We start from the raw sequence: 20,841 nt of genomic DNA, 5'->3' as shown, positions 1-20,841 counted from the left end.
AACCGAGACGAAGGCAAGTAGAAATATCGGTTGAGCGTCGACCGTTTTATGAATTCGCCGCGTTAAGGCTTACGGAGAGTGATAAGGGGAGATCCCCCTGATCCTCTGCCCAAGACATGGCCGTACTCCCTCACTAGAGGGCAAAGAATGTATTCAGTACATATTCAGTATGCATTAGGTAGTCTGATCGGGGACCAAATTCCGTAATTGCTCTTGGAAGACTCGCCATAGGCGAGAATCTCTTTGGTAGGCGTCTGGGTCTGAAAGTCGAGGGGCGGAAATCTGCTAGCGGATGGCGATTTTATGAATCGAGGGCTACGCTCTCATCCCCCAGTCGACAAGCCGATTGCATCATGATTCATTGCTCTTAAGTTCTACCTTTACCGATCTTACACCAGAATCCCATTGGCCGTATGAGGACAAATCTCGGCCGAAAAAGTTCAAGACGCAATCAAGCTTCTCTTCATACCTCGCGAGTCATCGTAATGAAATTTAGTAAAATCGAGAATTCGCTCGCGCATGTCGATATGAATATGAAGACTTCCGCGCCAGAAAATCGACAGATTGCCCTCCGCTCGCTCATATCGATATGAAAACTTCAGCGTCAGGAAATCTACAGATTGCCCTCGTCGGATTGTCCCCCATTTAAGCTCCCACCATTCATGCCCATCGTGGGACTGCAAAAATACTGACGGCACTCTATCGAGGTTCGTCTAATTGACAGCTCCGGTTTTGTGACGAATTCAACGACGAAATCATGAAACAATGAGAACGGCTGAGAAACGACCCTCAGAGTAGGGCGACCTCGTAGCGTAGGAGCCGAGAGTCTTTTCTCGACCTTCTGATTAAAACGGAAAACAATGGCGAACCGAATGAACAGGCGATCTGAGTCGTTCGAGCTAAGAGCCGAAATCAGATGATGAAGCAGTTGCCAGATGCTACATGGATTGGATGCCGACCCCTCAGATATTGGGGGACGCAGTTTCTCGGAACGCTGTGTCTCCGTCGAGCTCGAGCCGCAGAGTCCCAACCCTTTAGAGCAATTATCTAGGAATTTCGACGTCGAAACGTCTTCAACTTGGACCGGGTGACAGCTCGAATGAACTTCGTCATATGACCCTGAGAAGCCATTTTAGTCGGGTTATCACTCCGGCCCCAGAAGGTGCCCAGGTGCCGACATTGCACGTAGACATTTGTATCTCAAGATCTACAGTTCCATCGCCGTCACGCTGCCATTCAAAGCCCCCTGGAGTTGGCGCCCTCTGTCGATAAGCGTCTCTTCCGAAGAAGAGCGTGTCGTTCTCACGCATAGGCTATAGAACGCAGCAGGCGTGACGTTTTCGGGATTACTTCGAGTGTATTCGGAAAGACCTGCATCGCCTTCCTGCTAAATCGTTGCCACCGCTTCGGAGGCCTTGCAGGTCAGAATATCAGTGACCCGGTCGATGCCTATACTATGGCTTTGTTTATGCCGCGTCCCCAGTCCCCACGATGACGACGACTACGCGTTCGATGTCTACATGAAGAAGAACATGATTCGAAGTGTCCTCCCATCAGCGGCCTGGTGAGGAGATGGAAGATATTCCCTCGGATCCAAACTCATGCTTGAGCTAGCCCCACATGGAGTATTTAATATCCCTCCCCCATCGGCTTCAACCTGGCTTAGGACCCACCCGCGCAAAGAACCCCTGGAGCTCCGACATATCGGTGTAATTGATTCAAAGCGCCCGAAAGATCCACCTGAGCGACCGCCATCTCCGCCATGCGAACACGAACCAATCTCGTCCGATGGGACTATGGGTGTCTCGAAGCGTCGGCGTCGCAACGAGTGGACCCATCAACCGGTTTTAAGTGTAGATAAATTATCTGATTGAATCACAGATGTGAGAACTCCAATTCCGCGAGCTCGTGAAGAGAGCGGAGTCGAATTCAGCTTTCAAGCTAATGGGTCAGGAAGTGCTCTCACGATCCGAGTCGCCGCGGCCGGAACGGCATTCAGGACAGGTCCGCACTCCGGATCGCTGTTTGCGAGCAAGAGGGAAGATAATTTGAGATATGATAGAGAATCGTGAATCTCGTGGGACGATTGATCGACACGAATCAGGTTTTCCTGGAATCGAAACCTGATTCAGTACAGTATTGGGCTGCCCGAACGAAAAACATGTTCGCCACGGCTCGTCATCTCGCTGACCCGTAGGCGTTTCTGGCAATGAGTGCGACCGGAACACACTGGACACCGGCCGAAGCTGGTGCGAGTTCTCAGCGGTCTCTCCGGAGGATACAGAAATATCGAGATTTCTGAAGATGAGTAGTCTATTCGACAAGCTGGACAGATGAAGTTTGCAGGGGTGTTTTATTTACAGGCGTTTGTTTGACGTTCTCCTGTCATGTTACAGGTAAAGCCTGAGCACTAACTGCGGCACCTTCCTCCGGCACAAGAACGCTACAGCCTGATATCGGCGTCCGGCAACCGCTTGTCCGCATCCTCCAACTATTCGTTCCGGCTACGAAGGATAAATCGAAAGAGGATCGGTCAATCGGAGACTCCAGCCGAGTAGGACGCAACAAACGCATTGACAAGAGCCAGACATCCATCGAGTCGAGAGTCGAGAGACGAATAGTCTTACGCCAGACTCATGGATACGTCAAGCTCGGGCTTATAGCGGGGGATCCCTCTGAAGAGATGTGAGGCGTTCTGTACCATGGATTGAGGAGGCGGAAGGGCGCCGGGAGTTTTGGCTTTGGCGCGCAGATCTTTCTTGGTTAGTGCCTTCGATCGCTTTTCGCGTTCTGGGGACGACGGGTCCGTCGATACAACTTTCATCGATACTGTCATTCATCTGAGGTTTGGGTGAGCACCCATCGAGCAGGTCTGTCGGAATCCAGATAGTCAGGCTCAGTCATCGGCTTTAGCAGAGTACATATGCTCGTATGGCCTTACGTCTCCGGCTTCCCAGCTCAGAGAGAACTTACCGCAGGCGCCGTGTGCATGCGCCTCCTGCTCTGGAGCGATGTCTCCGCCTGCCATTCCGCTTCGATCCGCCATCCGAACGAAAAGTAGCCTTAGGGGCTGATGAGCCCATGGTAACAAGACATGATCGAGACAACTGCGATACCGGAGTCCCGATCTATGGAGCTTGATAGATGGATATGGGTTTTTTGAAAGATATAGGTTTTGGCTAGAAGTTTTCCAGGGGGCTCAAAATATGGATCTTGCTTCTACTCACTGACTCACTCCGTCGAATATGGGACCATATCCGTACCTTTATCCTTGGACGGGCTCAGAGCATTCCGCGAGTCGGACACGTATCGGGGAAACCACGTGCAGAAAAGTGATGCCGTCATGAAAGCTGTCATTCGAGGGAGAACACGCCTATTCCTCAAAGAACAGGCTCTTCTGATTGTGCAACTCGTTCTCCCTGAGGCTGACATCTTTAGGCCCAAATGGTCAAAACAACTGCTCGTGACCAGTATCGGGAGCACAATGATCTGTGAGATTAGAGTTCCGAACCGAATCGGCTCTGACGAGGACGATGAGAGATATCGGGAGTTCTGGAAAGGATGGCAGCCATCAGCTTAGCCCTAGCTGCTGGACTTTGGACAGGCCGCACCGATGCGGCCTCGAGCTGCGGAGAGCAGAATCACACCAGACCAAGTTGCGAATACTAAAATATTTACTAAGCAAGTGAAATTCAGTCCGCTCGCCTCGGGGGTGCTTCCTCCCGCTGCCGCAGGTTGTACACACATCGAATCGTCACGGTTCTTTTGACGGCCATCGCTGTCAACATATACGCAACATCGAGGCAGCAAAGTCTTCAAACACTCGTACCGGAACGACGTTTCCCTTTCGGAGACCTGCGACTCCTTGGAAAGCCCTCGGCAGGACACCGCACAACCCGTGGAGCAGATTCGCCAGACATAGATGGAATATTAATTTGTAGATTCTACTGATTTCACGGCGTTGCCAGCCCACCAGGAAAAGACAGAAGACGTATCCATTAGGGGGACACATGGCCACCTACAGAACGCTGTATGACCAGCTCAACATAAGAGCTGCCGTGCCGCTCCGGCCATCAGCCGTGCTCGAAGTAAGACACCCAAGTCTGAATAGTAGTTTCGAGTACAAGGAATTTCCAATTCGAACGAGCGGATGAGCTAATTTCCAATTCGAACGAGCGGATGAGCTAATGTCCAGTTTTGGAAACGATCTCCTACAGATTTCAACCTGGAGGAAAGGCGTCGTCCCATTTTATTGAGTCGACGGCGCGGCGTTCTGTCTCGCAAGCCGATACCACCCGAGATCCGGGTGAGCAGCTGTTGCATGAGGATGTTGTTCATGAAATGAAGAGTCATTGAGATTCCTTATACTTTGTAACTGTATATTGATCTCAGCGCGAACAAACCGACCGATACATTCCATGATAAGAAGGTAGGCATGAGAAGGCTCGCTTCATACAATCAGGTTCACGTGTATATCAACAAAAACTCGACTTGATCGAGTGAATCATTCGACCATCGATTTCTCTCTAAACTTGAGCAACATCTACCACAAACGATAACGGACAACAAGGGAGTATTCATTTCTGTAAAAAACTGGACTCGATTCGAAACTTCACGATGTAACATGGTGGCAGCTCGGTAAAGTGAATTTAACCAATCTAGCTATGATGAAAGGCTCTTCTAACACTTTTTCTTCCTACATACGGATGATCCGAAATCTACCTCGAACGGGGGATGCCGATTTCGGGACATATCTGTACAGTGAGCGTCGTGGAAACGCTCTTTGACACTTTGAAATTTTTCCTCCTCGCGGGCTTCGAGCTGACCCGTCTGCGTCTTCTCTCCAAGCTGCGATCCGATTGAATGAAAACTCTCGAAATTAAGCAAATGGCTGCTGACGAATGAGTGAAGGACTGGAACGATCACTGCCAAAAGCAGCACTGAACTGCGGTGGCCTCTTGCGGGCTCCAGGCTGAAATATCCGAGCGCATCACCCCTTAGAAATTCCTGTTATCGGCACGGAACGAGCCCCGGGTATCAATAAGCACTGATCCGCCTGCGAGAAGCTACCAGCGATAAATACCTGTAGTCATCAGCTTCTGTCGATGTTGTCGCGACTCGAGTAGATATGAAAGATGGAATCAGACTCTCGATCCATGGAGTCAGAGTCTGCGCAGAATTGCACAGATCCGTTTCGCAGAAGCACATGTGGCCGTTGCCGTCGCTCTCCTGCATGCAAACGTGGTCTACCAGGAACAAATTAATTTGCAGGCTAGTCGTGCAAAGACGCCGCACGTTTGTCGTCACGTTTGCTAGGCCCGATGATGTTCCAGCAGTGCTGTAAGACACGATCTTCACGCAGCATCTGGAGGGAATTGGGCGTGAGCGTGATATTAATGAGATTATATCAGGATGATTATTTACAATATTACACAAATACAGGATAGAGTTATGATGATCAGATCTCGACGCTGTCGATGGAGCTCCTGCGTCCCCACGTTTCGTATGCGTCGAGCACGCACGCGTGATGCGCCTGGACTCTCTGGCGAGCGCAAATCTCGGGAACTTACCCCAAACATTTCTCCACCAGAAGTTCGCTGTCGTAATAATCCGTATAGTTCCATGGATCACCACATTTAGGATCATGGGTGGAGTCGCATTTGTAGCAAGGTATGCCTTCATCTGCAAACGGAAAAAAAAAGACTCTTCAAGAACGTCGAACACTAGAAGAATTCCACAACAAGGACAATGGCCGTCGTTTGAGCTAGAACCGATTCGCTGATGTCTGACGAATATTCCCGTGTCGGGATATCACCTACTTATGCATTCTCCTTCGGCAAGCGCGACGCCTTGATGGCCCACTGAACAGCTGAAGATCGCGGCTACGGGAATATTCGAGGTTTATGGCGACGGTCGATTATTTCACTTCCGGGATCCACGAGTCGACAATTAAAGACAGCTCACCGGCTAGAAGCATCACTCGAAAAAGGAGATTCGAAGCAACTACTGAAGACAATCCTCGCAAGGGATTCCAATGCTCTGTCCTCTGACTCGCCGTACGCGTTCTGGAATCACGTATGCATGGTACTCGGATATGGACCGTGATAGCTCATTCAGTATGAAGGATAAAACATACAATACCACTGCAATAATTCTCACCGTTTCATCGCGCGTCTTATCTCTCGTGATCCGATTCTGCAATTCGACGATTTGTTTCTCGGAGCGCTGTGCACACGACGGCTCGGATTGGGCTTCCAACCGCGAGTATAGCCCACCTGTGGAAGATTGCGAGCGTGAATGCTCTATCTTCTCGAATGAGATCATGGGAGCTGGTATTTCGCATCGTCGAATGATGGGTCCGAGGTCGAGACTCGCGGTTTTGTGGAGGAATCGTTCCATAACCCGAGTCGGGGACTCGACTGATGTTCATGCATTGCGAGGCAGTCTCTCCTCTTTGACCCATCAATCGACTCGATAGCGCGAAATCGAATGCACGGACGTGGACCCTCCATCAGGTCTTTTCGCCGATGAGCTCATTATTCACATAAGAACTACCGATCTCCTCATCGGGCTCTCTACAACACTGCGACCGTGGGTTCAGTCCACTAACGTTCCATTCTTTTTTGGTCGCGAACGATCCGCTGTGGATTATTTATCAACGGTCGAGCTCACCGTGTTCCAGTACGTTTTCCGCGAGACACACGCTACGCTCGGGCGCGTGCAGCTCCCAGAAAGCAAATCTCGCTCGTTCCATCCGCAGGCTCAGGCTCTCAGGAAGAGGGACGCCATTTTGATGGCCTGCTGCTCAGAGAACAAAACTGTATCTACCAGCTGAGACATCGAGAGGGTGCACTTTGGACCCGCGCAGGCCTCGAGAGAGAACCTTCGCCGGTGTATTCGGCTTCTGATTAGGGAACAGTCCTCCCCTCTCAGGGGATCGGATGGTAAGACAATACCCGAAGACGAAACTCGTGGTAATTTCGTCGGAGCGTATTTTTCTGTCGAGCTGAACCCTGGTTCAGAGACCTCGTCAGTCCCGCACCAAGCTTTAGGGTCGTAATTTGATCCCAAGATATAGCGGAGCGAACAAAAAGCGGCGTGCTGGGAATGAGCGAGGACGGAACGGACGGAATATCTCACAATCGTCCTCGATCTAACTCTCATGACCAGTTGACTCTTTTCATTCGAGTACCCATACATTATTCTCAAAAGTATTTATTCATCCAAAGAGCATCGTCGGCTTCACCAGGCCCTGTTGAGCGAGTGAACACAGCGCTGAAGAATTGCAGAAAAATCGGCTGCATTATACTCCGGCCCGGTACTCTCCCTTTGTTGAGTAGCGACGAAATTACGATCGAGAAGTCAGCCAAGCTGAGTCTGGTCACACCGCATTATTTAGAGTTGGTAGTCCGTCATGCAGAATGGCTTAGCATCGTTCGTTCTTAGGAAGAAGATTGCATGTTCGGCTGTAGCGTTGAACTGGCTGATGAAATGTCTCGCGTCCAAAACCGGATGGCAGCTGCCCTTGAACGCGTGTTCGACCGAGGCGCAGGGGAAACCGCGATAGAGGCAGTTCTGGATGCTCGTCAGAGCTTCAACGTAGTACTCGTACGCGCGATTGTGGGCGCAAGCGAGGTCCAAGACTGGGAAGCCGAATCCTACTTCAGTCTCTCATTCAATCCCTGAGCTAGCTTGTTCGTAGAAGAAAACTCAAGGATCTCGATCCGAGGCTCGCTAAGAGTTCGTTCCACGAGTCGGAGTGGAGGTCGGAGTGGGCACGGACGAGTCATAAAGGTCCGTCTGATTGGGTGAGCGAATGAGAATACTCGTTATACTCACAGCGACAGCCGGGCTGATCGATACCCCCGTTGGGGTAGTAATCCACGTGTCCGTAGTCCATGCTCAGACCAACTTTGCCTCGCCATAAAACATTCCCTGCAGACGTATGCACCGCTTCCAAGAAATGTACGTGCTCCTTTGAGGGCCAAATTCCATTAACCTCGAATAAGGGTGCGGCGCAGTCCAGAGCTGAGGGAGATGGGAACGTCAAAGCCTGCTCATCCGTAACATTGACTCATGGAAGCTTCATGGTTGACGAGTTTCATAGATACCTGTGATTTTGCCGATCTTTTCCCCCCAGATTTGGAAAACTTCTTTAGCGAAAAAGCCGGCAACCTGAGCACCGAGGGAAAATCCGATGAACTCGACGTTTTCCAAAGGGATCGCGTACTCCTCAACAAGCTTCAAGCATAGATGGGCGGCGATCCTCCCGACCACATCAGCGTTCGCGGCAGCGCCGAAATAGAGGGTCGAAGCTCGAGCGCCTTTCGTCCAGTCGACTATGATGACGTTGTCACCGTGGACTTTCGTTTTCGCCTCCTTAATCTCGTGGAGCCAGCTCAGGTCGCCGTTACCACCGAAGCCGTGAGCGACGAAAACGAGCTTTTTGCGTGGATCTCTCAGTGACTTCTGAGTTTCTTCATCTTCCTGACCTACGGTCGACTCGTAGCCATAAACCCTCGCCGCAGAATCTGAAGTCTGGAAGACAATCAACGTCATTTCAGGGACCCCACCCGATTTCCTATCCGCGACAAGCTCGGGAAGACGTCAACGTTCGAGGATCATAAGCCTTTGAGGTCCTTACTGGAGTGTAAAGGCGGAATTTGGGGCTGATCGATTGAGGTGGTTCCGGAAGATATCCGAGAGGCTGCCTGCTGAAGCAACCGAGGTCACCGTAACACGCGCTCGCGTTGAGCGAATACTCAGAGTATGTATTCACTCTGCGGCTCTCAGCGTTCATCATCAGAGCGATCAGATGATTATCGTAGGCATTCTGCGCGGAACCTGCGCTGACTATCGTGGAGCCCGCCAGAAAAGTAAGTCCGCAGAGGAGATACATCTGGAAGGTTCGAAACCTTTTCCTTGGGCAACGGTGTCGGCGAGGATCGTGCCATCATTTCTCGAAACCTCTGAGGTCAATAACGACGACCCCGCAGCGCTGAAACGTAAGACATTACCTTGCTAGGCGTTCCGTGGTCTGCCCTCGGGGAAAACAGCGTAGTTTGCCGAAGGAGACAGCGTTTAAATATCGCGATACAATCTCGAAGTTAAAGCCGAAACGATTCAACTTTGATTTACAGCTGTTGAATTCCAATGTCTTTTCATCTCACGCTATCCGAATACTATGCGAGGAACGCGATAGACTGTATCGTTCTGGACAGATTAGTCGCGAAGATAAGGATCTTGGATCGCGTCGCAATCTTGGCTCCCCACGCGAATGCCCTACTTCGTAATGACCACGGACTTGAATATTTCGTGAGCGTCAAGCCTTTCCCTACAAAGGCCGTCTAATGCTCCCGGCTCTGCGTAGCCTCACCGCGAGATCCGCAACATGTCAGCGGCCGCGATCGTAATATGAATAGGTATGTTTTTCATGATTATACGTAGGCGTGAAAATAGAGGATGTTCTGCGCGGAGGGCGATCATCCGTATCCGCGGATCCCGGTTTCGCAAATCGGCGGATCTCGAGAAAAACTGCCGATATATGAGGAGTTCAACCTTCTCTCGACCCCCGGGGATCTTCCTCTGCAGGAACGGGGGCCGCCAGAGGGCTCCACTTGGAGCGAGGATATTCGTCGTCGTTGCAATTTTCAGTTTTGTAGAGCTCGTCGCGACCTCGTCTATTGAGTCTTCCAAAGAAGCTCCTTTGGAGAATCGCAGCCAGGGAAAGCCGCAGAGGTTTTGGTCCCGCTGAGAAGCTGATGAAGAGCGGAGGCCATGGGTGATGCCGACGTTTCCTGTATACAACCTCACCTCGTACCACCGCGATCAATTGGGGAAGTCTGGCGCACGATGGAATATTCTCGCTCCTTTCCGCGCGACTGCGTGAGAGCATTCGGATCCCATTAAGATGATACCGCTCCCGGATCACCTCAAAAAAGTGTGGTTAAATTATCATGTGTTGTGCCATGATGATAATGATGAGCCTCGAATACGAGGATCGATGTTGGAGCTTTGTTCGACTACACAGAATAGCCATGGTAGATGGTAGACACCCATTGGGACATTGGTCTAGGAACATTCTTCATGCGTCGATACGTCCATCATCCCCTTGGAAAATGTCCTCAAGAAGTTCTGAAGGATCTCGTCTGACTGAGTTTGCGGATTCGAACCGATGTTATGGCACGAGACAAGAAACATCTGAACTGAACAGCGACATTCGAGCCTCTACAAACGGTACGCAAAAGTCCTCAACAAGGCAAGGATCACACACATGCTATCCAACCCACAATCGTCCAGAGCATGTGTTCAATCTTGCCTCCGGATTCCGCTAGGGGAGTACGAAATCCGAGACCAGAAGCGACGAAGGGAAGCGACCGGAACTTCGATTCTAGCCGCGCGACTCGGTTTCCCGAAACCCGACATCGGCTGCAGTATCGATTGGAATACAACCAGGAGATTCCTCGAGGTCACTGATGTGATAGCAGGTATGTCCAGGCTCGACCTTGATTTCCTCACAAAGTCGAAGCTCCTCTTGAGGCTCTCGACCTATTGTATCTCACGTACTCATTTTTATCAAGTTGGGATAATTATCTCCACTATGCTCGGAAACAGCTGAGAGTTTTGCCGGACTTATTCCGTGAGATCCCATGTCACCTCTACCTGATCCGCGGGAGAGGTGTGCGCCTGCTATACAATTGAAGTTAGGACCCCCAGCCACTTTCACCTCTCCATCCGAGTCTTCTTTCGAGACTGCATGATCAATTTTCGCGGGGTCGTGTCCTCGATCCTATACACACAGCCTAATTCGAGCTGAGTCTCCCGTGGAGAAAAAAGATCTGGATAGCTCAAGATTTCGTGGAATACGATTCGGGCATCGTTGCACTGCAATGTAGGCCAAGACAAACGAGCTGTGAGACGAACAGTGAGTTCAGCGCGAGGCGTGCACTCGTCCAGAACACAGCCGCATCGTCTCTCCATGCAGCAGCATTGCCACCGATTCTCTTCAAAACGGTGGAGACAGCATGCGAAAGGTCTGCAAAACACATACTACCATCGCTACTAGAAGAAAGGGAGAAGGGGATACTTGTCTACGGCAGTTTGTGCTCCATAAGGTTCATCTGTGAGAGGCTGCTGCTCTGGTCTTGTTGTTGTGTTGACACTTTGACATTCGCAAGCCGCTCTAGAATATCGGCATCTCACCCTTGAAATCCCGAAATATGTCGAGGTTTATCCGAGCCCAGCTGAACAATCTCAAGTCGAAGGAATTCCGAGAATACCTCTGCAGGTGAGCGTAGGTCTCGGTCTCATATTCCCATCAGAATATAAGAAAACCTCTCCGTTCCATCGCTTCACGAGCCCATTTGGACAGGAACTCTAAGTCGTATCTGTAGAGTCTCACGACGCATGATTTCGTGATTTTGACCTTGCCAGTAAACCGGAGATCAGGCTTCCGTTTCCTTGAATAAATGATTTTCCTCCCTCCCTCGCTCTCTTCTGCCATGGGCTCTACGGTATTTTCCATGGTCAACATTCAACAGTACAGTAAGTGCTTTTCGGAAGCGTACTGACAGCCTTCTATTCCTCTGATGCCGTCAGGCGAAGTCTCGAGCATTATCCTCCGGAATACCTCGGGCATGAGCTCTCATCATGCGAGGACTCCTCTGATTATCTCTATTCTCTATCCAGCACTTCTGGGGTCCCGTGGCGAATTGGGGATTGCCATTGGCCGCTCTTGCTGATATCAATAAGGATCCGGAAATTATCAGCGGCAAGATGACCGTGGGTAAGTTGGAGACAGCCCAAGCTGGCGAGAATAGGAAATCGCCATTCGCCGGAGGGGGGACTCCTCGCAGCAATAGCCCTCGTCAAGGGGTAATAAATCCAACAGCCGATTTTTTCCCTCCAGCCCTGGCCCTCTACTCGGCGGTCTTCATGAGGTTCGCAATCAAGGTCGAGCCCCGGAACATGCTACTATTCGCCTGCCATTTCACCAATGAATGCGCACAGCTTACACAATTAGGCCGTTTTACTAAATATCACTACCTTGGGGGCAAGAATGAGGTCAAGAAAACTTCCCTTACCGCGGAAAATTCTCCTCAAGCCGCCTCTTGATCGGATTCGATGCTATCTACATTGTTTTTATGATCGATTACCGGCTTGTATTGGCGGTTCAGCTCGATCGCGGATGAGCTTAGCTTCATCGGGCATGAGGATAATTTAGATTCGCCTTTCATACGAATGAATGGAATTATTTCCTGAGATTTTCGAATCACTGAACTGCTCCATACGAGACGGATGTCGCGAAAAGCGACCGAGTTAGCGGCGGTCCGTAGTCCGAGGTGTCCTTTGGGTTGAGTAGATGGAATAAAACTGCCTGAACGATAGGATGATTATTACCATTGAATTCTTGTCTGTCAGTTTTGTTCTGGGCGTGTAATCTCCGACCATCCACTGCCTGAGTAGGGGAGAAATCTTCCTAGAAATCATCTCGAAATCCACTTCGCATGGAAAATCCATCGTTGTGGAAGCATCATGAAGTCATCTGACTGAGCCAAAGCTAGCGATTACCATGCGAAACAACGAAACTCGTATGCCTTGTTCGAGAGCGGGCTGCTCGTCAGGGGGATGTCAAGATGGTCAAAACAGGCTGACCGATCCAGGATGTCAGTGCGCCTCATGCAGCGACACGTCGCTGCCACCGTCTTCTCGGAGTGGCGGACCTTCCCGCGGCAGGAATTCGAAGATTTCGAAGGCTAAGTCGAATCAAATCGGCAAACGCTTCATTCCCAGCAAGGGCCAGTACCACAAACCTATTACGTTCGAAGATCTCCCCATCACGATACCGCAAGCATGGACCTCCGACTTGCGACGAGCGATAATATCGAAGCGATTGACGAACGACTCCAAGCTGATAGCTCGTGCCATGTACGGAGGGGACGTGATTCCCGGCTGGGCCAATACTCGCGGCGAATGCCACATAGCCTGGGGTGGTCAGGTACCTCGAAATCTCGGCTCGGAGGAACTGCCTAATGAGTTCCGGCTCCCCTGAGGCTTGTCCGACTTTGCTCCAACATTCTTATTGTTCCGGTTTCTTCTCTAGAGCATAGTTGTCAACGCGCCCCGGAGAGTGCAGTTCCTTCTTGAAAGCGAAAACTTGGGCTGGATACCGTGGAACGGGACGATTCCAAGAAACGCTGTATTAGCGGGTCGGTCAAGCTACGGGGAAAGCACCTATGTCGCGAGATTCGGTGTCGGTCGCGAAATGATCTCAGGTAGCTACCAGATGAGATGTTCGTCTCTTATAAATGTCGCGATCGCTACATTGGAGCGATTGAGCGAAGAAACTTCTTACCCAGGCAGGTTTCAATCCTCTCACGATTGCATGCTCTTGAGTAATAACGGGAAGGAGTACGTAATCAAGACTGGCTTCGAAATCCTGATCAGGAGGCCGCGGACACGAATCGATGAATAATAAATGTATTTGTCGGAGCCACTCACGGCATAGCTACAGAATGCTCCGCCGTCGTGGAAACCGCAGCGTCTCATCAGCGACATCCTGGAAAAGTGAGATTTGAGCCGGGGGTGTCGGAAAGTCCTTGTAGGGACTTACTCACAACGGATTCTCCGGCGGGATGCTGCCGTAATGGGGAATGAAAGCCGGGGGAAGAGCGGGAGCCTGTGTTCGATTGTTCAAGTGAAATGATAGCGGTCTTTCAAAGCATAAGGAATGGTTTGTTCTGAGCCGGAAGGACGGTCTCTCCAGGTGCGTCAGGAACGCTCAAATATCTCCCCTCCCCCGGAGGAGGACCCGAAACAATCTTGGCAGATTTTTGTCGGGTTCGTGCGATGCTTCTAGTACCATCGATCACTCATCACCGCGGTTCCTTCCGATGTAAAAAAGGGGGAAGGGGAACCTGACGCATGTGAAGATACGTTTCTTCTAATCCGAACCTCTTAGGTGTTTTTCTGGCATCTCAATAGTTGGGCCAGGTGAGCACTGCAATTCCAGCCTCGGGTCGTTCGCGTGAAATCCGAAACGTCAGATGTGCAGGGCCGTACGGCGGGTTCGTCACGAGCGCGCTCCTGGCTCGTGTCGTCTGCTACGGCGGCTCTCTCCGAACAGCCCATGTTGAAAACAGAGGGGCGATTGACAGATAATCAGCTGTCTGTGCTCGAGTTCGTGGGGACCGAAACGTGACTCTACTTCGATTGATGGGCGTTCGAAATTCACTCAAAAATTAGGTGAGTGAAATAATGTAATTGCTGACCTATCTTGAGATCGAATGTAGAAGTTGTGCCCCGAAACGATCCGAACGAGTGACCCCCGTGCAGGAGACACAATGTCTTGGAAGGCTGCGACTTACGTCGACCTCCAGGAACCGGACTTGAGATCTCCGCTGGTACCGGTGGGTACACATCCCCTGGCTGGCAATTTATCCCCTCTCCGAAGCAAGGTATCTATGCCCTCGAGGCTCCGCAGCTCACTCACAATATACTGTACCTCGAGGTTCTGAAGAGCACAAGCGAAAGGATACGTTCCTCCTCAGGTGATTTCGCAGAGCTCCGAAGAAAAGTCTGTCAGGGAAGAGAGTTCGGTATCCGAGACCAAAGAAGAAGTTATTTGGGATCCGTTATCAGCCTTCGCTGGTGAGAACGCACCGGACCAGGATGATGCCGTTCTCGTCGACAAGGATAGGATCATGGATACCTGGGCAAGCAAGAAAGCCGGAGTATTGTCCAGGTGAACTATGCTTCAGACAATAGGCGGATGCAAAGGCTAGCAACTCGTCCCGAGCCTGAAGGGACCCTTTCCATTCCAGATTCGGTTCCGGATCCGAGAGACTTTCTCTGGCGTCGTCGTATCTTTCAGGGGAGATGCCTTCCCCAGTCACTTCTACCGCTAGGCACGAACAATTGGACACATTCGATGAGGGCACCGTCAAAGAGTTGAAGAATCTCTCGGTGCAGGAATATACGCAGAGAATAATAGAGCTCCGGGGCGCAATGGTCTCGGCATGGCATCGCGATGAGAAGGTATGCAAACGTGGCATTTCGTTTGGCCGCTCTTTTGCCATCTCACGTATTCCCTCATTCGATCGGATGCATCAACATCGATTCGAAAAGAATATCGAGTGCTTTTTCCAGGTGAATGCGCTGAAGATCGTCATTCAGTGTGCCAAGCTGTTGGTGGACGCGGACAACTCCGTTCGTTTCTACCCGGCGAAATTTGTATTGATCGTGGATGTCATCGACATGTTCGGTGAGCTCGTTTACGAACGCTTGCACGTCAAACATCAAGAAAACACCGAAAAAGCCGCAGAGACCGCTCGCAACTGGTTTTACAAGATAGCATCGATAAGAGAACTCATCCCAAGGTTTGATATGGTTTTGAATTCCCTTCGGCAATGAATGGAGTGAATCCCGTTGGCATTCAATGATTCATGTCGGGGGACCGTGCGATCTGAGCCTATTCGGGACAATGCTCTCTTCTTCAGATTTTATGTCGAAGCCTGCATCCTCCAGTCCTACAGATTCCTCGAAACGAAGGGTGTTCAAATGCAACGTTCTCTGTTGCGTTTAGCAAAAACGATAGCCGGCATTGGTGATCCCTTGGTCGCTGCTTACGCCAGATGTTACCTCGCTCGGATCGGGACTCGCATCGCTCCGAACTCCAGGTCTGTTTCTCGGAGTACGGATGATACCCACAGAGAACCCGGTCGGGAGTCGATTGTTGCAACTATGGAGAATCAAACTCATCGCCTCCTTGCAGAGAGCATTTGTCCGAGATGATGTATGGTCTCCTTATCACGTACAAGCAACTCGAGGGATCCGTCATCGAAGAACGACTGAAGTCCGATCTCGTCGATCTTCCGTCATACTACTCATTGTTCACCCCTGCCTTGGAATTTCTGCTGCAGTGCGTGACGCAAACCGCGTCCGAGAAACAACTAGCGGACCTTTTGAACAAATGTACCCAGAGGAACTCGGCCCTTTTATTGAATTCACTTCTGACAGCCCTGCGACCTCAATTCGTGGCGCAAAGGGCGGAAATACTCGTGGAAAAAATTCACGAGTCCGACACAGTCACCACCCCTCGCTGCCAACTCTATAGAAGCTTAGGTTTATGTCTTATGGTCGAGGATCCTCCTGAAGGCGTTCGCGTCAAGGTGAGGCAGTGTGGAGAGTGCCATTTAGCGGGTGGAAGATGTCCCGTGACGATACTTCATTTTGAAGCTTCCCTTTTCCTCTGACAGGTTCTGAATCAAGTGTGGAAGAATGTTGCTCGTTTTAAAAACCCAGCGGATTATATGTCCTGTGCGGAGGTCTGGGTTGACTACGTTTGTCGTCACATGGACTTCACGGATATCAATACGTTCCTCGCCGTAACGATCAAGCAAGTGAGCGTGGACCGCGCCTACGAGCGACACCAGAGTCAGCTGTACGCCGTCCTCGACAGAATAGCGTCAAATGTTCAGGTGATGCTCGAAGATTTTCTGAAACCTCACTGTCAAAAGGAGAATGACATGTATCCGGCGATTGCATCGCATAGCCTTTGGCAAACTTTTTCTCACGTAATCTGCGTCTTTTCAGGACCTGGTCGCTTTGTTCAACATGGACCGTTTACTGCCGCTGTTGGATCTAATTCAAAAAGATCCGTTCCGTACGGACGCGTGCCGATGTCTCCTGGAAATGTTCACGAGACACCAAAAGAGCCCTACTAGCGATACGGCTATCGTATCTTCCCTCATGCACGTTTCGAAAACCATGTTGTCGTCTGTGAACGCGCTGACGCTCGAGGACTCGAGGAAATCGCTCGCCAACATAGTGTGTCGGTTCCTGAATTTGGTCGAATACAACGATGTGGAAGCCCAGTTGGCGTTTTACATCGACGCACGAGCAGCTCTCGCAGCTCTGAATGATATTTTGATCCACTTGATACACTCCGTCAATCGACTCGCGGTCAAACTCGAGAAAAATAGCCATGGCCACCACTCTCGCAAAAGTACTGCTCAGGCCAAGGCCTGCCTGGCCTATTGTCTGGTCACGATTCCATCGGTCTCGGATGTCACGATGAGGTTTGCATCTGTGTTCTCGGGAGACGAATTCTGCGGTCCGGCCCTCACAGTTTCTCCCGGCCCACTAATTCCAATTTCCCTAATTTTTTCAGGTTCAAGCTCTATATGGAATCGGCGAGCGTAGCTTTGAAGAGTCAGTGCTATGCTCACGCTGATGATTGTTATAACGCTGCACTCGATATCCTCCCAAGCATCCCAGAGAAAGACCTGTATTCCTGTGTCACTTCCTTGATCGGTCAACTAGTCTATTCGCCCGATGATCCGCGAGAGGATCCCTTGATTATTTTCGGGCAGCTGCTTCAAACAATCGACGATTATGGGTTTGATCCGCATGCTGACGTCAAAGCCAGAATATGGATTGCGATGCTCCGTGTTCTATCGCGAATGACGAATCCGTGGATGGAAGAGGTGCAACAAGAGTGTAACGACACTATCTACGGCGGCGACGAGAGGCAAGAAAGAATTCCTCTGTGCGCCGTAGCGCGCGTGATGAAATCCCAGGCTGGAGGTCTCATATAAGAACACTGTATCTCGCATTCCAGGTACGTGGAAACGGTCGAGAAGGTCGCCTCCTCGATTCTCACCAAGCTGATCGACTACATTGCCTTACTGAGAGATTCGAAATTATACAAGCGGCAAGGAATTCTCCTCATCGAGCTCATGTATGCCATCGCGAGTCACGGTGGCTTGAACGAGCACGCTCACATGCAGAATCTCTTCGTGAAACTCTGGTGCCTCACGGGAAATCTGAGCTGCATACCGCCGCAGGCCATGGTGTCGCTGAAACATTATGTCGAGATGCGATCCACCACCAAAGATCTAATCGCCAAACTCACTTGAAATTGCAAATATTTGGTTCGGCCTACCGGCTTTGATTTTCACAGCATGTAAATACAAAAATCTGACGATTCTGAAGAATGACTCCTCATTCCTCTCCATGGCCCACCGGATGCTCTGGAAATGAGCGCTGCAGCTGCCCTAGCCGACTCGGAGGGTCGGGATTACTCGGATTTTCAAAATTTGGCGCGCTCGGAACATATGCTGTACCCAAACAGCTGATTGCCATCACAGTTTCTCTCGTTCAGTCCCCAGTCCCCAGTCTGCAGCCTGAATCGTGCTCCGCTCAACGAGAGGATATTAGTAAATAACGGGCGGCTCCTGATGACTGAGGGACAAATTATTGGTGGAGAGCCGTGAAATCATCAGTCCCGGCATCGTGAACACCCTTTACGCGGGCGAAGTCGCTCCTCTCGATGTGGGTTTGATTTCGGAGTGAGAGAACCGAACTGAGTGAGAATCATGCCCTGTGCCGTCAGCAACTTCGAACAAGCGTACGTGTACATTTGATCTTCTTCGACTCTTTCATATTCTCTCTTGGAGGGGTAGCTTTCTCGAAAACACAGAGTCGGTATCCACGATCGCGTTCATAGTTCTCTGAAATGCTTTCCGCAAAGCACCTCCGTAAATTCCCGAGGTGCTCACTGCTTCCAATCAAGCCCTGGAAAGCACCCGAAATCTATCGGGGCGAAAGAAATCCGGGGGGTGATCAATATCTAGAACGCGCTGCTTTAGCCCTGAGAAGTCACCCACGATTTCTTCCCGAAGGTGCGGGAACGAGTCGAGAAATCATTGGAGGGAGAAATCTCTTCCTCAAACTTCTCCTCCTTAGTTGAATCGAAATTGGATCCGCGGTCTGCAGTCCGCACTGTTGATCCGAATCTGCACACGGTGACAGTCTAGCCGTCTAGCCAACATTTGATCGGACGAGTTTTCTATTTCGGTCGGGATCGAATCGCGAAAGGCGTCGTTTGGATGAGTCGAACAGCGTCGAGCCCTGATTCCCGAAATCACGTCTCGTCCGACGCTCTCGGGCTTCGAAGAAGACGTTTCTCAACGGATAAGCCGAGATTATCACGCGTGACCCGGAATGGGTGTAAATCATCTCATAGAGTTGAGGAAGTTCAATTCACGTTTCCTGCCCTTCGCGCGATCCCGAGGAGGCTTTGCACTCTGCACTTCAGAACTGAATGTGCCTCTGAAATAATGTCCACTCGTACCAGAGGCACTTCGTTCGGAGATCCCCATACATTATTGAATGAGGGGTTGGCTCGAATTACGGGAGATGAAAGATTATAGTTGGGCTTACCGAATTCTTACCGCAGTTGAGTCATGCTGACTTGGAATTATTCTCTCACCGATGTGGTCATCGCCGTTCTCGGCATCTGCGTGGTGTTCAACTTGCTCATCCTCATGATGAGATCGCTAAGGAGAGCCGCAGCGGGATCTGGGGGCTCGTCAGTAGTCTTTGTGAAGAACCCGATATTGGAAACCCAAGTTCAGAGCTTGTCGACTCCAGCAACCGTGTACGACATCAAGGATTTAGGGGACAAGACTGTTGAGCTGGATATCCGGAGCCACAGGGAGCACTGCAAGTTCGTTGCTTATTGGGGCGTCCCCATCAAGGTAAGAGTCCGTAGGGGCCGTACTTGGCTTGCGTCTCCCTGTGCCGGATGAAAATCGGAGGTCGGAATAAGAATTGTCCACGCAGACTGAGAATTGTTCTACGCAGCCAATCTTTCCAGGACTTCCCATGGAGTGATGCAGAGCCCCCTCATCAGCATAAAGAGGAACTCTTGTTAGGATACGTAGGATCGCATCGACTGCAATTGAACGTCAAGGATTGCGAGCTGGGGGATCAACCCAGGACACATTATCATCTGGTGACAGTGATCTCTGCGCCGGAAGCCGAGTCTATGTTGTATTCAATCTATCACCTATACGGCTGCAGTTTGAAGACGAGTTTGCTGAAGCAATATCTGAAGTCTGAATCCGGGTCGATGCTCGCGGTGAGGTCGATTTTCAATGAGAGCCGATGCGTGATCTGTATGGATGCGCCGGCGACCTTCACACTCCTACCCTGCAGACACTCATGCGTTTGTCGTAGTTGTTTGCCACACATTCAAGAACAGTGTCCGATTTGTAGAGTTTATGTGCAGAGTTACTTCGTGACGAGTCCTATTGATACGGAATAGCTACAACAAGAAGGCGGTCCGACATCTCGATGAGCGGCCTGTCCGCTTGAAGCAGTCACATAGCCCGGACTCTCCGAGACATTCTCCGATCTCAAAGGTTTGGTAGGGTCGTTCGTTCCCAGTCACTCTGATTGTTACCTCTAATTTTTACCCAGTGCGATTAACTTCATATCATATTCTCTGCCCTCCGCACTTCATCTGCTCACGAATCCTATGGGAAGTGTGTCGCGCCGAGTCCTTGTAGTCTCTGCCCTATTCGTCTTCCCTGTGCTTCGATTTGAGAGCTGATTGAGATCTGAGAGATATTTGCAGGAGATTCATAAGAGGGGTGACAATAAAATCTTGCGTTTGTTCACTCGAGTGGGGGAAACTTCTTGCGGTGATCATGTGACTTCGTCCAACTTCCGATGGGTGAATGTTCTCCGCACACAGCCGATCCTTCTCTCGGGAGCTGGCGGTGCTTATGCTTACGCTCACGGCTGGGGGGGTGGAGGCCGGCGCTGTATGGCTATGCGATGACCGCGTCGGATACATCACTCGAGTGACGACAACGACCGTTCGGAGACTCCTCGAAACCGTGTGAGTCCCACAAGAGCGTCGTTCCAGAGCAGATATTCTTCTGGAACCTCCAAGAAACAGAGTATCTTCCGCTCTCCCCTCGAAAAAGCAAAGCAAAGATATTTCGTCCTTTCGAAAGCGACACGGACTCCACTGAATCGATCTCGAGCCCC

The 20,841-nt window shown here is 50.7% G+C and overlaps 4 protein-coding genes across 5 annotated transcripts; 3 read left to right on the top strand and 1 right to left on the bottom strand.

Annotated features, from left to right (window-relative positions):
• Window positions 1-7,202: 7,202 nt before the first annotated feature.
• Window positions 7,203-9,053, bottom strand: LOC100899417 (pancreatic lipase-related protein 2). The gene is made up of 5 exons (XM_003743738.2): window positions 9,018-9,053; window positions 8,645-8,899; window positions 8,112-8,538; window positions 7,840-8,028; window positions 7,203-7,643 (listed from the first exon to the last, which is right to left on the bottom strand). Exons 2-5 carry the CDS (start codon window positions 8,897-8,899, stop codon window positions 7,396-7,398), a joined length of 1,119 nt encoding a protein of 372 aa, XP_003743786.1. The 5' UTR covers window positions 9,018-9,053; the 3' UTR covers window positions 7,203-7,395.
• Window positions 9,054-10,988: 1,935 nt separating this feature from the next.
• Mpc1 (mitochondrial pyruvate carrier) lies at window positions 10,989-12,456 on the top strand. Its single transcript, XM_003743737.2, has 4 exons — window positions 10,989-11,287; window positions 11,541-11,544; window positions 11,689-11,785; window positions 11,909-12,456. Exons 1-4 carry the CDS (start codon window positions 11,220-11,222, stop codon window positions 12,112-12,114), a joined length of 375 nt encoding a protein of 124 aa, XP_003743785.1. The 5' UTR covers window positions 10,989-11,219; the 3' UTR covers window positions 12,115-12,456.
• A 1,704-nt stretch (window positions 12,457-14,160) lies between these two features.
• LOC100908648 (VPS35 endosomal protein sorting factor-like) lies at window positions 14,161-17,918 on the top strand. The gene is made up of 11 exons (XM_003743796.1): window positions 14,161-14,244; window positions 14,335-14,456; window positions 14,550-14,743; window positions 14,823-15,036; window positions 15,148-15,377; window positions 15,498-15,677; window positions 15,773-16,169; window positions 16,257-16,478; window positions 16,594-17,078; window positions 17,171-17,530; window positions 17,621-17,918. Exons 2-11 carry the CDS (start codon window positions 14,343-14,345, stop codon window positions 17,916-17,918), a joined length of 2,694 nt encoding a protein of 897 aa, XP_003743844.1. The 5' UTR covers window positions 14,161-14,244; window positions 14,335-14,342.
• Window positions 17,919-18,151: 233 nt separating this feature from the next.
• Window positions 18,152-20,467, top strand: LOC100899132 (uncharacterized). Of its 2 annotated transcripts, XM_003743736.1 has the most exons (4): window positions 18,152-18,409; window positions 19,241-19,541; window positions 19,661-19,924; window positions 20,075-20,467. In XM_003743736.1, exons 2-4 carry the CDS (start codon window positions 19,248-19,250, stop codon window positions 20,108-20,110), a joined length of 594 nt encoding a protein of 197 aa, XP_003743784.1. In that variant the 5' UTR covers window positions 18,152-18,409; window positions 19,241-19,247; the 3' UTR covers window positions 20,111-20,467. The 2 variants fall into 2 exon arrangements, with proteins under 2 accessions (XP_003743784.1, XP_018495234.1); XM_018639718.1 differs by having other exon boundaries at window positions 19,661-20,467.
• The last annotated feature ends 374 nt before the right edge of the window (window positions 20,468-20,841 follow it).

This window comes from Galendromus occidentalis, unplaced genomic scaffold (assembly GCF_000255335.2).
Source record: "Galendromus occidentalis unplaced genomic scaffold, Mocc_1.1 scf7180000077451, whole genome shotgun sequence".
NCBI classification, from domain to species: Eukaryota; Metazoa; Arthropoda; class Arachnida; order Mesostigmata; family Phytoseiidae; genus Galendromus; species Galendromus occidentalis.
This window is presented reverse-complemented; position numbering and strand designations above follow the sequence as displayed.